Consider the following 15064-nt stretch of genomic DNA (forward strand, 5'->3'; position numbering starts at 1 on the left):
TCAAAGTTAACATAAAATGATACATACATATATTTACACATTATAAATTTAACTTATTTTAACATACGCCTAAATTCCAGTGGACAAGACAAGTCTCGCTATAAGGAAGAGAATAGACAAAAGCGATGATCGCATAAAATTCTCTGATATTGCTATATATGTCGAGTCTTAATAAAATACAGACTTTGACAAAAGTATAGTTTACAATATACAAGAAATATATATGCGTGTTAAACGCGTGAAGTTACCGCTAAGCGAATTAAGAGAATTATAAAAAAAAAAAGTCCACCTAGCGATATCGATGCACTTTCCGAAATCTTCATAAGTACGTGTTGTCTCTAGTTAGGTGTCTTTAAAAGCTTGAAGCATCAACTCATGTACTTAAATTAGAAAAAAAGCTGAAAGCTCCTTAGTGTTAAGTGATAAAATAGTCGAGCCTTATCCGCACCATAAGAACGTTATAATGCGTGAGAAAAAAAAAACCAATGGAGATTATGTTGAATTGAGTTATGCCTTAATGGCTAATAAGAATAAATTAATTCCAAATAGAAGAAAAACAAGTTTTAAAAAATTACAAGAGAAGAATAAAAATACTCTAATATTTGAGCACGTAGTCCACCATTTCGTGCCATTGAGTGTATATCAAAGATTTTATTCAGATTTTTCTTAAAATAAAATAAAATCTTGTAAATCTTGAATTACGAGATAAGATTGTGAATAAATCACGATCTCATATCCGATCCGATATAATCTTTGGTATAAACTTCAATCATCGTTAATAGTGTTAAAGAGAAAATTTAATTGGTAAATAGTATTGATAGTATAATAATTAGTTGATAATACGTTTTAGTCATTATAAACTGAAAAAAAAAGAAACTGCAACGAAATCATGCAGTAATACAAAGTAAAACAAAAAAAAAGAAAAAATATTTTAGCGTACTGTTTCCCAATTAGCCACTAGATGACAAACATTCAGCCCCAGATTGTATTCGAGTGGCTTATTGGTGCGACTAAAAACGCGTTATTTAATGTCGTGATCATTGTTGTGTCATACTCGTACATTTTTATGTCCTCCGTAGATATTAGATTCATTTTAAAGAAAATTCATTGGTAGAATACCTCTAAATCATGTGCTGCTCTTTATGTGCTTTGATTTTGTGCAGAACTCAAAGTACAAATTGCAGCACTATAAAATCGAAGTATGGACAAAGCCACGACACATCTCGTGTATTTGTTACATGAGCTTAGAAATTAACAATGTACGAGATGAAGATCGAAGTACAAGAAGAATTAATTTATTATAAGAACATATACTTATAAATGACGCCACTTTTATGAAAGCAGTGTCATACTTTCGATCATTAACGCGAAATAATGATCGTTCGCATGTAAATGTAGCTGATCGTATCTTTTTACAGCTTTTGCTTGCATAGCAATAATTACTGACCAGTGAACATACATAGTATCCTATCGATGTATTGACCGATGAATCGATAATGTTCTCCATGTTAAGTTTTAAGTGCCATATCCTTGTCTATAGCAATTGATTTTGTAAAAACTAAATTCATTATTTATTTATTGGTACATCATATAGAATTTAATTATTTAATATTAAACGCGTATCGAGTTCAAAAAAAATTCGATAATTTTTGTTATTGTTAAAAAAAGTATGTATGTTTAATATAATCTCAAAAAGACTGTTCAATTGACAAGGATCGGCATTTGATTCATCTGCATTCGTGCACTTATTGTAAATCTAGTCAGAATGAGAATTTAAGAAAAGGACTCTGGCTCTATATATCGAGCTACGAAAGAGGTTATGTTTAAATTAAAGAGAGACGAGTTAGTCCGGCCTACGCTTAAAAAAAAAAAGACGGTTTCGTGCGTTATTCAAACAGGAAATTATTGCTATATCATGTACCTATCGTCTAGAGTTACCGCGTAACAATTATCCGTAAATTTAAAAAAAGAAAACAAAAAAAAAAAAGAATACTTTATCGTCACTAGGCGTAGTAAGACAAATTTCTTTTTTAGTCTTATATCTGGTGCATCAAAAATTTTTATGCACAATGTATCATATCGCGATATATTTCTTTTGATTTATACACATATCTTGTTTTTGTCACAAAAATTAATTCTCGATGGTCGTTGAAAATGGCGTGAATCAGAGAGAAAATGTAACGATTGCCGTCCTAAACACATCGATACGTTGAACGAGGTTAATCGATTATCCAAAGGTTTCTTTCGATTTTGCGATTGTATAGAAAAGAAGCCATTGGTGGTTAATGTATTAATTCGGTTAAAAATGTTGCGAACTTCGATCCGTCGAAATTAAATGAAAAATAATATTCATTGAAAGACTTATCGAATAATTAAAGTTTAAATTGTGAAAGAAAAGAATATATTTGAAAGAAAAAAATTATAAAAGTGTAACTGTTTACATTATATACATTGTTATCACGATCATCGAGTTGACAAAAATGAGGTAAATTTTTTTTTTATTTTTAAGTTATATATTGTATGTTTTTTTCTTTAAAAGAGATAAGTGACATTTCGTTTATTATAATGTTAATTGTTTCACAGTATTTATGTTTTAATTTCGTACAAGTATTCTTGAAGTATCATATGCGGCCAAGCCACGTTATTAGCTAAATGTTAAGATTGCTAGTTAATTAACAAAAGTATATAGCATATATATATATATATTTTTTTAGTTTCTCATTAAACATTAATATTTTACAGATTTTTTTATCGGAACTTTTTCGTTATTACATTTTAATTGTACATTTTTATATTTATAGCGATTGAATTTAAACAACTCTTTTCTATTTATTTTCTAGATTTTATATATTTCTGATTTTTATGTTTCTTCATAAATTTTTCTAATTATTATATTTTACAAAATTTATTTTATATCATGAGGTAAAAAAAATTGTTTTTCACAACAAAAAAAAAAAGAATATTTTTATGCGTGAAATTATATTATATATTTAACGGATATATATAATTATTAAGATTAATTTCTGTCAGTATCAATTTTTTTAATTCTTGAAAAGAACTATCGTCATCGATCTATTGTCATTTCCGTGACAAAAGCATATAAGCAATGTAACATTTGAAAATCAATTTAATTGAAAAAAAAAAAGGAAAGAGAAATAAAGCAAGCAAAAAATCAGATTATATAAAAAGAACAAAAAAAAAAAAAAAAGGGAATGAAGTGAAAAATACAGAAAATAAATATATATTTAGTAAAAAAAAAAAAAAAAAAAAATATCGTAGCATGTTAGAAATAAACCTATGGCAGACGATAGTACTCTTATCAAGCGTTAATCCTCTAAGCCTATAAACAATTTTTGTCGTGAGATTTTTGTAATCGCTAGTCAATCGTGTTAAATGGAGTAGCAAGGAGTAATTCTAATAAGCGAAAAAGAGAAAAATATTATGCGTCATCGATGAAATATTTTACTCGTTTCATTTTTTAACGGATCCGTTCGTTTTAACGAATTCGAATGTTTGTAACGGATGCGTGACGCGTTCGTTAAAAAAAAAACGAGGGAAGATGTTAGTTTATCGGTGGATACGCGAGATTATAGCCAACCAGGAGGTAAAAAGCCGCGTATTTTTTTTTTTTTTGACGTGTCAAGTTAATGTACGTAAATAGGAAATGAAGTGGTATATAAAGTTATAAATATATAAATATATATATAAATATATATATATTATATATTATATATTACATAAATTAAGATGATAAAAGAGAATTAAAATATTGTTGCAATATAGTGCTCTAAGTAGAGTCACACGTGACTATCGATCGTGGTACCTTTCCTTTCTAGAATATAATTTATAAAAATTATATATGTATGTATACATATATACATATATACATATATACATATATATATATATATATATGAAAGATAGAAATGTAATATATTTATAAATATATATATACATATTATATATATAAATATGAAATGTCATATTAGGAGTACGTTATATCATTTATGTTTTTTTTTTCAGACCTATGTTAAAATCCGTCATTTTTCTTTCCGTTTCAACGATCTTGGTTTGCTTTTCCGTTCACGGGAATGCAGAATGCATACTGCAATGACGACACGATCTTCCCATAATCGAGGAAGGAAAAAAAAAAAAAAAAGATACATATATATATACACATATATATAAAAAGAAAACGAAAGAAAATAAAAGGGACCAATGTCGCTGAAAACGAATGAATATGGATTTTATCCTGGGTCTGAAAGGTATCGGGAATTGTACAAAAAAAAAAAAAAAAGAACAAAATGAATAAAAAAAGAAATGGAAATTCCAGAAAGACAGATGATACTACGGCCCTCTTGCCCGACAATTTGTCAACTAATAAATATTAGTGAATTATATAAGTGACAAGTTGTAAGTTTCTGTTTGTACAAAACACAATTTTTATAATATTACATGTACAATATGTACAATATATATTTATCAGGACAATCAGCTGGTAATTTATAAAAATTCACTTGTAGAAATTGGTTTCTTTTTTACCAAACTATCGTTACCGTGTAATATAACAATTATTAGAACTGTTGTTAACTTGCGTAACTTTAATATTTCACTAATTGCAATTAGTTCGTTTGCGGTAAGAGGGCCCCCCCCCCCCCCCGAATCATAAATTCTATAATATCGTAACTAAATATTACCTGTTTCACAGATGTTGTAAAGATATTCTAAAGGAAATGATAACAAGATGCTTCGAGAAAGCCTTTTGAAAAACTCGCGATCAATCACCGGCTCCTTCTTCGTGTGTGTTAAGCAATCATCATATCTGATATAACTTTGTAATAATAATAATAATACTATTATTAATAATAGAACTGTAAAATCGTGCGGACATAATTTAGGTGTGTGTGTGTGTGTATATATATATATACACAGGATAAAAATTGATCTGAGAGAAAAAAAAAAAGTTCTCTGATTGTATTAAAGAGACAACAGACCAGTGAACAGCTGGTGCGTATAATTTGAGTAAATCATCGACAATTAATTAACGCTTCGATCGAATTCTAACGCTTCGACAAAATTTTAATTTATTATTATTATTATTATATCATTATTGAGATACGATAAATGGGATATTTTTTTCGAAATATTCATTCAAATATATATATATGTATTTCAGTTTATACGAAGAGAAGAATGAAAAAAAAAAAAAAAAAGATATTGGACATTGTGAAAGCCTGTTTTTTAAATGAACTCGTTAAACTCACACAAGCACAAGAAAGTCCGCTTTCACAAATGAACGAGAAGTCAGCCGAGGGCTGGAAATTAATTTTCCACCTGTTTTATTAAAATCGTAAATCGCATAATCGAGAGAGTTTTATCTTCCGCTGAAAGTAGCCGTCCGTATGATTGAAAAGCAAAAAGAAGAGAGGAAAAAAAAATAATATTAAAACAAGAAAGAAACGAGATAAATATGACAGGATCGAGAATTTCGATGCGCGAAGGAGTGGCGATCATGTATTATATTTGTATTGTATTTAAAAATGTACCTTTGAATTTTCATAGCGTGCATACTTTTATATATATATATATATATATGTATATATACATATATATATATATATATACTATATGTTATCATTGTCGTTATCGATTGTAAAATTTACGAAAGCTCTCTACGTGTGTCCTTTCGTTGTCTGAATCGCTTCCTTTTCACAAGATTCTTCTCTCTTTCTCTCTCTCTCTCTCTTCCTTTATACTTATGATCAGAATTTTTTTTCTTTCTCTTCGATATCTCATCTTTTTTCGAAATATATTGTTTGATGCGCGCATATATAATGGTACACATGCGCACACGACATGATAAAATGTATTGTATATGTGCATATAGTGATGTATCACACGATTGCAACAATAGTGTACGAGAAGGAACGGTTTTAAAGCGCCTATCTATCGTGTATAATTTTCAAAAAAAAAAAATAAATAATTTTTTTGTTTGATAGCAAACTTTTATAAAAATAGTAATTATTTGAATTAAATAGAGGAATTTAAGGAATAAAAAAAAAATATATATATATATATATATAGATGAAAGAAGACACCGTTTCTTTTCGTACAATGTTCATGCTTTCATGAATGTATACCTCACTGAAAAATGAAAGAGTGAAATATTTCTCCCTTAGCAATTCAACAAATTGAACTTTGTACTTTTTATTTTAATTAATTTCAAAGACATGCGCACAACTGCAGAAAAAATGGTAGACCAACGTCCAGTAATACGATACACACAACAAGCTGTTTGAATGTACAATTAGGGAACAAACATTTATTTTTTTATATGCACCCCAAACTGGTCGTTCGTCGGACGTTTTACGCGTGTTAAATTAATCGAGAGGATCGATTACCTCGTATAGGCTAACAAAAAACATTATTTCGTGTGTTATACTTCTCGCACAAAAAGAATTATATATCAGTTATTGTCTGTAAATTTTTTCTTGTTAGAATTTATAGAAATCCGGAATATACATATTGCAAATCCTTAAAAGTTACGTTTTACAGTAATGTTATTAAGAATAGAAAGTCTAATTAAAACGTTGCAATTGACACTTTCTGAAATAATAACACATGTTATTCTTGTTACAATCGATATTATAAACATTCAACCACATTCTACATTTATCACGATGATGAAAAGATATATTGATTTTCACGATAAAAGAAATATTATTTTTTAAAAGTGGAATCGTTTAAAATTAAATTTTAATTATCAGTAATAATATCAATGTTTCAAAAAATGCCAAAAATTGTTACGTTGATTAGATCGATGAATCTGATCAAATATGCAAGCATGAAAAAATAAATTATATAATTCACGAAAAACGATAATGACTCGTCGAGGATCGAAGTTCTACATGTCCAGTCGTAGTAGTTTCTTTCTAATGAGATTTATTGCGTTGTTGATCATGCTAATTCTATATCCGATTTAAGCCTATTTCCATGTTGAAGATACACCAATGATTGTTGCCGAGCTGAGAAGTCTGAAGTCTAATTTATAAATGTGATAGAGAAGCATACGAGTAGGGAATTCATTAAATAGCGTTTTGAAAACATATAATTAAATTATTGGTTAAGTTTATTCAGAATTGTATATTATCTTTATTAAAATTGAAATTGTATATAATTTATAAGTTTTTTTTTTATTAATTATTTTTGATAGATAATTTTTTATGTTAATAATTCTTTGTAATTGTAAGTCTATTAGCAGTTGTGTTTGATAATTGTTTCATGTTTATATATCTTTATTAATATATTTATTAAATTGTTTGTTACTCGTTTCTTACGCGAAGAACAATAGAGAAGAATCAAATGGCGGAGTGAGAAATTGCTTGGCAAGTTAGATATACACATCCGGTTGTTTGAAAGATTGTAAAAAAGAACTTCCCTGCTCGTACGCAGAAAGAGCTATATATTAGCGAACGTTATAAATGAATATTATTTATTTCTCGATTATATTTATATATATATATATCGTTAATAGTAGTTTTAATAGTGATTTACGGAAGTGTTATTATCTGGTGCTGAATATTAATATATATATATATATTTGTCGATGTTTTGATAGTTTGAATCGAGATATTGTGTTAAGAAGATTAGAAATCGAAATGGAAGAAAATAGAAAAATTTATATTGATTAACGAATAGTTATTAGAAAATAATTTTACTTAACTCGGTAATATACATCGATTTCACTATAAGCTACTTGTTACTTGTTGCTTGGGGAGTGGTGATTTCATGTGCAAAAATTACTACTGCCGATTAGCGTATCAAGTAAGCTCGATTTCGATTGTATTACCGTGATAGCTATTTAATTTATAATCGATTGTCTTATCGATATCATCATTAATATTATATACGTATAATCATTAAATTTATTCCTATAAAAAAAAAAAAAGATTAATATACTCGTTAGTATAAAATTTTTCTTGTATATCGATTAATTTCTTCGATCAATTCTCAATTCGACCTAGAAATTCATCGAGCGTTATACTCCGTAGCTATGATTCGTTATGTATATGTATTATAAATTTAAACGATTGTGAATGTATTTTACTTACGTTTGCACGAGTGCTACTTCCCTCGATTTTTTGATTTTTATTTTAGCATTATTGAAGCATTCCCAGATGAATCTCGCAAGCACTTTTTTTTGTAGAGAACACATTTACTGACCGGCATTTAAATAATCGTGTATTCCGATATATTATTAAAATATTTCAACGGGATACTGAGGGATGTTAAAATAGATATACCATAAATAATATTACATACACGCAAGATGCATGCAAAGAACTGAACGCAACCAAGTGTGTGTCATTAAAATTAATTAAGTTGTTAATTTCGTGCAAATGAAATCGGAAATACATTACCAGTCCCGTTGACAAACATCTACTCGTTCTCAAAAAATGAGACGAGAGTGTAACGAGAGCAATGTTGTATGAAAAACGCTTTCGGTGTTTTGTGACAAACAGTGAGTCCTATACGAGGCTATATAGTATAATAAGCAAAAAATCCTTTGCACTCGATGTTTCTTTCAATGTATGTTACGTAATCAAATCGAATTATTGAAATATAAAAAATAATTTTGAAACGATCGATCGAATGTTTATTTTTTAATGATTTTAAAACGATTAGTTGAAGTAATAAACAGAAAAAATAAATTACGATATAATCTGTTCAATAATAATTATTTGATTTTTTATGAGTTTTTTTGCAATTTTTTTTATATATATATATTAATAAAAAACGTGCCAATAATAAAAAATTTGCAAGTTTTAACGATGTATACGTTCGACATTGCTCGAACAGTGCGATTATTCTCGAGGTCGATGCCAACCTGCTACTATTCCAGTAAAATCGATTATCGCAAAGTCGATTATCGTGACTACTCGATTACTGGCTTTCGATCTTTGACAATGATTGGAAATATTTTGCCCTCGAACAATATTTCCAAAAATATTGATCTAAGACTACGTTTGTGATAAAAGTGATACAGAATCATTAAAATTATATCATTTATTATTTTTTTATTAATATTTTTTTTTAACAAACTAAACTTATCAGTGATAACGAGTAAAAGATGTGATCAATTTATTAATCGATAAATCTTTCTTCTTGTAATATTTTTCTAACCTACATAATCGATATTTCAAGATCAGTTAATCAATTGATATTTTATTACGTAACATATTAGAAAAATTTTTTGTGATCGAGTACAAAGGATTAAAAACTATGTAAAAAAAAAAAAGAAATATTTATTTTTCTTTTTCATTATAAAGTAATTTTAATTATTGCAGCACCTGTTTGATATTGTGAGCACATAATGAAATGTATCCAAATAATTTAATGCAAAATATATTTTAAATTCATTGTTAAGCTATGCAAGAAAGAATTTTTGTTTTGACAAGAAGAAAGTATTTTTAAAATACAATTGGGAGAACTAGGGAAACGAATGCGATTAAAAAATTTCGTATATAACTCTGTTGTGTGCACGTGTTGAATATTAGTTTGAAAGAGTGAATGAACGATTTATGAAACAAAGGTGACAAAAAATGGAAAAATAAGAATTGTAAATCCTGTTGATCATCGTATCTGTGTATTTTTTAACGTTAGCATTGAAACGCCTATATTCCTATGGAATCGATGATTCATGCTACAATTTTAATGACAAAAATGAATTAAAATAAAACGTTAAAAAATTTAAAAAAAAAAACTATTCGTTTAGAGACTTTCGTTTAATTAAAAAATAATTGAAATCAAATTATATATTTTATAATATATAGTAATAATTTCATTTTTGTCATTAATTTAGTCTAATGGACATTGCATTTTATTTATGTAAGAAAAATTTATTTCTGAAAGTGTATTTTCATTCATTTATCCAGCATTTTTGTTACAGGTGCCAAAGAAACATTATAAAAAAAATAATACTAATAATAAAAAAATGGTAATAAAATATAATCTTACATTGCTATAACATTGACTTTGTCTTAGCCAAAATAGATCCATTTTGATATCAAATTTTTGTAAAAAACGAAATAATTATACCGATAATTTTAATGTCATTATTCATTGAACAAATCTTTGTTTCATGTAAAACTATTTTCATATGGCATTCATTATACAAAATTCTGAGAAAAGAACGCACAGATTTTTTATATGCATTATAAATTTTTAAAATTTCATTTTTAATCTATTGGTAAAGATAAAGACAATGTAAAGCGCAAAAATTCTAATCAACTTCAGGCCACTTTCACACGTATCTATCTAGAAATATGTGTTTGAATAATAAAATTTCTTGACTATCAATTTTCGTTAAATTTTATGAAAATTGATTTATTAAAAAGAACGTTTTGTAAACTTAAAAACGTGGGAAAGAAACCTAAAGAAAAACGCATTTTTAATAAACAAACTGAATGACCGAAAATAACGCGTACAAATATGAGAACGCTATCAAATGCAACGATTTATGTTTGTTTATATCATTTTTCCAGTTTTTTAATTTTTATTTTATTTATTTTTAAAAACAATTTATTTTATCATATATAAAAAGAACATTTATGTACGTACGATTGCTTGTGTATTTGCCTCGTTATCTTAATTAGAAATCAAAAACACCACAATTAATTGAATGCAAATATATCTAATGTGTTAAAATATTAACAAAAAAATTTAATCGCAAATACACGAGCAATTATGTGAACCGAAATAAGTACTGTTACTTGTCTGATTATTGTATACAAAATAATGAATAAAAAATGTATATATACATAAAAAATGATAGTTTTAATCAAGTTATACATATTAATAAAAATATATTGAAACGTTTAAAATTTATTAGATTTAATTTTCAATCAATGTAATTTATATTTTCAATGCCAATTAAATTTGTATAAATGTTAATACGATCATATTTATTTTATTTATAATATCTTGACTTTTGATAAGTTCATAACAATTACGTATTAAATGTACTTATGTAGCGTGTATCAAATAACAATTATAATTGAATAAATAAATTCTTGTTACTTGCAATATTAAAGCTTCGCTTTTTTATTTTATCCTTATACATAGCTCGAGTATATTAATAATCTATATATATATATATATTTATATATTTATATATTTATATATTTATATTTATGTTCATATTTATATTTATATAATATTATGTATATTCTCATCACTCATACACACACATATAGGCGTGTAACTCTTCCCATCTTTCTTTTTGTACGTGTATTTCCGAGTTTACAACAGTCTGTCGTGTCGTGTGTGTGTGTAATTGAGTGTGTAATTCACGGTGTGCGTATCATCTATGCGTGTCCTATATTATTATATATACGTATATACAGTGTCGATCATTTTTAAATATTTCAATATAACATCATCAACCAATAATTTATTTTATTTAAGCTACACATACAAGGGATCGCGTATTTCTCTCCCTCTTTCTTTTTTTCCTCTTAAATATCATGCATGCATCGCAAAATCATCTTTTTTTCTTATGTTCACGCAAAACATGTTCTGCTCTCTCTTTCTCTCACACACATGCACACGTGCTCACCTTTTTTCTATTCTTTTTCTTATTTTTTTTTTTTTTTTTTTTTTTTTTTCTGTTTTTCAATTAGTTAACTCGAAATCTCACTCATTAAACAGCTCTCGAAGACTAAGGACACCCAAAGCGGATCACAGTCTGTCTCTGCATTCGTAGAATCTTAGCCAAACTCCCGGAAAGGAAATTGGAATAAATACAGATCATAGAGGATACATTAACATTTCGTTTCGTCGCAACGAATTCTCGAATCTCCATGATTTATATGATCGATCCTTAAATACGCATTTTATAACGTTTTTCAAATATTTTACGAGACATAAAATCCAATTGCAATATTTTATCATCAATTTTTAGATAAAGTATTTACTGTAAGGAATATAGTTCCGTTTTTTTTTGCATAATTATATGTTATTAAACAATTTTTTTTAATATTTTTGCATAAATAAGGATCTGAAAATGGTTCGAGTTTTCGGGACGAAATCTTGGTCCGAATAAACTCAGAATTTTTTTTTTTTTATCAACTCCAGTGTTCGAGAAAAAATTCTTAGAAAAAATTTCCTGTGTAATCTTATATTAATCCTTTCCTGACTGTACTTCTAAAAAGTGTTTCTTTCTTATAATATTTTTTAATATTGGATTTCGTAAATTACATTATCGAAGAATTTCATTAAAATTGTAATATTAGCAAAAAAAAAAAAAACTAATGACATTTCTACATTAAGTAAACAGTGTAAAGATTTGAAAGAGCTTCAATTTTTTTACGAATTTCATGCTACATTATGAAAGATTGATATTTGAAAGAGTTAAATTACAATTAGATAATTGTCATTTCTGTATATAAGTAAGCTTTAAATCTAATTTATATGGAAATCTAATCACTGAACACTGGAGAATTTTAATTGGAACCTAATATTATTGTTTTAAGTTTAAACATTTTTTTTTTTGTTTGTTTGTTTGATATTTACACACCAAAAATATCGAGCGAAAAGTACGATTAAAGAAAGAAAGTTTTTTGGACGCAATTTCGTGGCAATTTTTTCGATCAATGCGATCGTGTCGGAATTATGAGTTTTCATTAAATTTTCACATAAACGATAGTTTCTTTTTTTTTTTTTTTTTTAATTGAACTACTTGTTTTCACCATTCACATAATTATAAATTTTACGAGAAAAAGGATGATAGCACGAAAAGATTGTCTATTAAAAAAAGCATAGATTATCATTCAACTTTCATTTTCAAATATATTCGATAAAATACGAGTTTAAGAAATTTGCTTTTGCTATCTTCTTCCAAAATGTTATTTTTATATATTTTTATATTATATTTTTTTTACTATACGTTGAGTAAAATTTTACGTGAAATATTGTGTCTAAATATAATATATATAATCGTATTATAAATTTTGCGTAAAGTTAACACTTGAAATTTTGAAACGCCGACTGCAATATCAGACAGAATCACAAAGATTCTGTATTATTATATTATATAATTGTATCGTTGAATGGAGTGATTAATAAAAAAGACAAAATTGAAAATTAATTAATTGGTCGTTTTTGATATCATTCGAGTAAAATGATATCAAAAATTTTATAATCACCCTTCATCGAACGATACAAAAAAATGATATGCCAAAAGTATTGATATTATTATATTGGATTAGTGTTTAAAGATTGATTTAATAATTGTCCTTCGTGATTGTATATCCTGCAAAAAACTTTATAAAAAACATTGACAATCGCTCGTAAAAAAGACAACGACAATGACGGATAAAATAGAAATAGAAGTCTCCGACAGCTTTTCGTAATAGTTTTTTTAAAATCGTAAAATGGCAGTTATTTGTCAATCCATTTGCTAATCTATTATTTTAATGGCAGTAGCTATATTTTCCTTTCGACGTCTCTTGAGCTCTAAGCTAATTGAATAAATACTGGAAGAAAAAAGTATTTCTAGGCTAGTACCCGTCTCATTGCGATGAGACCTGATCGCCTTGCCTGATAGGCCTTGCCAATAAAATATTAATTACAGAGATACTTTCTCACTGCAACCTGATACTGAAATTATTCTACAATTATTATGTTTTATAAAAAATTTAACTTAACACAAAAATATCAAAAGTATATAAAAAAATTTAACATAAATAAAATAAGTAGTATAAGTTAAAATTAATTAAAATTATGATTATCATTAAATTAAATGTATGTTAGATATAGTTATTATAAATATAAGATAAAAAGAGAAATTTACCTTAACGAGGTAACGAATAAAGTATGAGGTTGAGGAGAAGTATTATATCTAATAAGTTATCTAATCTTTTAACTAGCTTGTGATTGTATCACTGGAGCACCTCTGTGTAATACCGAAGCAGGTCGAGATTTACGACTACCGGTAGCAGCCGGAAGATTTGTCGGTTGTTGAATCGGTTGTTGAGTAATTTGTTGAGCTATCGCCGATTCTCTTTTTGGTATTTCCGGTGGTGATTGAAGGACATCCATATATTCGCGAATTAGATTCGCAATTTGATGTGCCTACAAGTAGTAATGATAGTAAAAATACAAATAACAAATATATATAATTAAAATATTGTAATAATATAAAATTATAGTATAAATTCTGAAAAAAAAAAAAAAAAGAAAAAAGAATCACCTGAGATGTCGTAAGAATAACTTTGCTTTGCTTCTTATCAGTACCAGTGATAATCATCAAACAACTAACAGCTGGACTATAACTTAGAATACTGCTATATTCGTAGGTACAAAGAGTATTCCTGGAACGATGTTCCAGAAGATGAAGACCTTGTTGATCAACGGCCAACCATAAAACACGTGGCCAGTTTGAAGTAAATGATTGCATGACATCGAATATCGTAGCTCTGTGAAGTGGCCATGACTGAATTAAATTTAAGAAAGCTTTCTTCGCTTCAGGTGGTGTCATTCCTCGTAACGATTGATGATGTTGAAGTACACCTTCTATACACAATGTTGGAACCAGTCTTGGAGGCAGGCAGTGACTTGATATAGTACGATAATCGTAATCAGACACAGCATTTTCACAATCACCAAGTTCTAATTGCGCTTGTAACGCTGTTAACATCATCTGAAAAAGAGATTATAGATTTAATCATCTATCATATTCGACATTGTCAACAAATATGCAAAAAAGAGAATTTACAGCTTCTTTTTCAGTGATAGGAAATCTGTCTGCACGTAAATCATGCAGTACTTGATGATAAAGCAATTCTTTCTCCACCGGATCATCAAGGTTCATATACTGATCAAGGAACAAATGTTTTTTAAATAAGAAGAAATGATGTGCATGTTTTCTCTGAGTTTGATTTTGTTGTGCATTCGCCGTTCTGTAACGTTCCCATTTTGACATTACATCAGCAATTTTTTCTTCCGGTATAAGGGCTCGTTCAGTTGGACCTAAGACCTCATAAATGGCATATCCTATAAATAT

General features: G+C 27.5%; 1 protein-coding gene across 3 annotated transcripts in view; it reads right to left on the reverse strand.

The window, feature by feature from the left end:
* Positions 1-11432: 11432 nt before the first annotated feature.
* Positions 11433-15064, reverse strand: part of LOC413171 (myosin-I heavy chain) — a 37959-nt gene continuing 34327 nt past the window's right edge. For 2 of the 3 annotated variants that reach the window (XM_006564187.3, XM_396622.7), the window contains 3 exons: positions 14777-15054; positions 14252-14701; positions 11433-14133 (listed from right to left, as the gene is read on the reverse strand). In XM_006564187.3, the coding sequence (XP_006564250.2) occupies positions 13921-14133; positions 14252-14701; positions 14777-15054 (941 nt within the window). In that variant the 3' untranslated portion in view covers positions 11433-13920. The remainder of the gene's footprint in view (positions 14134-14251; positions 14702-14776; positions 15055-15064) is intronic. The other variant, XR_409911.3, reaches the window with a different exon arrangement.

The sequence above is a fragment of the Apis mellifera genome, linkage group LG5 (assembly GCF_003254395.2).
Source record: "Apis mellifera strain DH4 linkage group LG5, Amel_HAv3.1, whole genome shotgun sequence".
NCBI classification, from domain to species: Eukaryota; Metazoa; Arthropoda; class Insecta; order Hymenoptera; family Apidae; genus Apis; species Apis mellifera.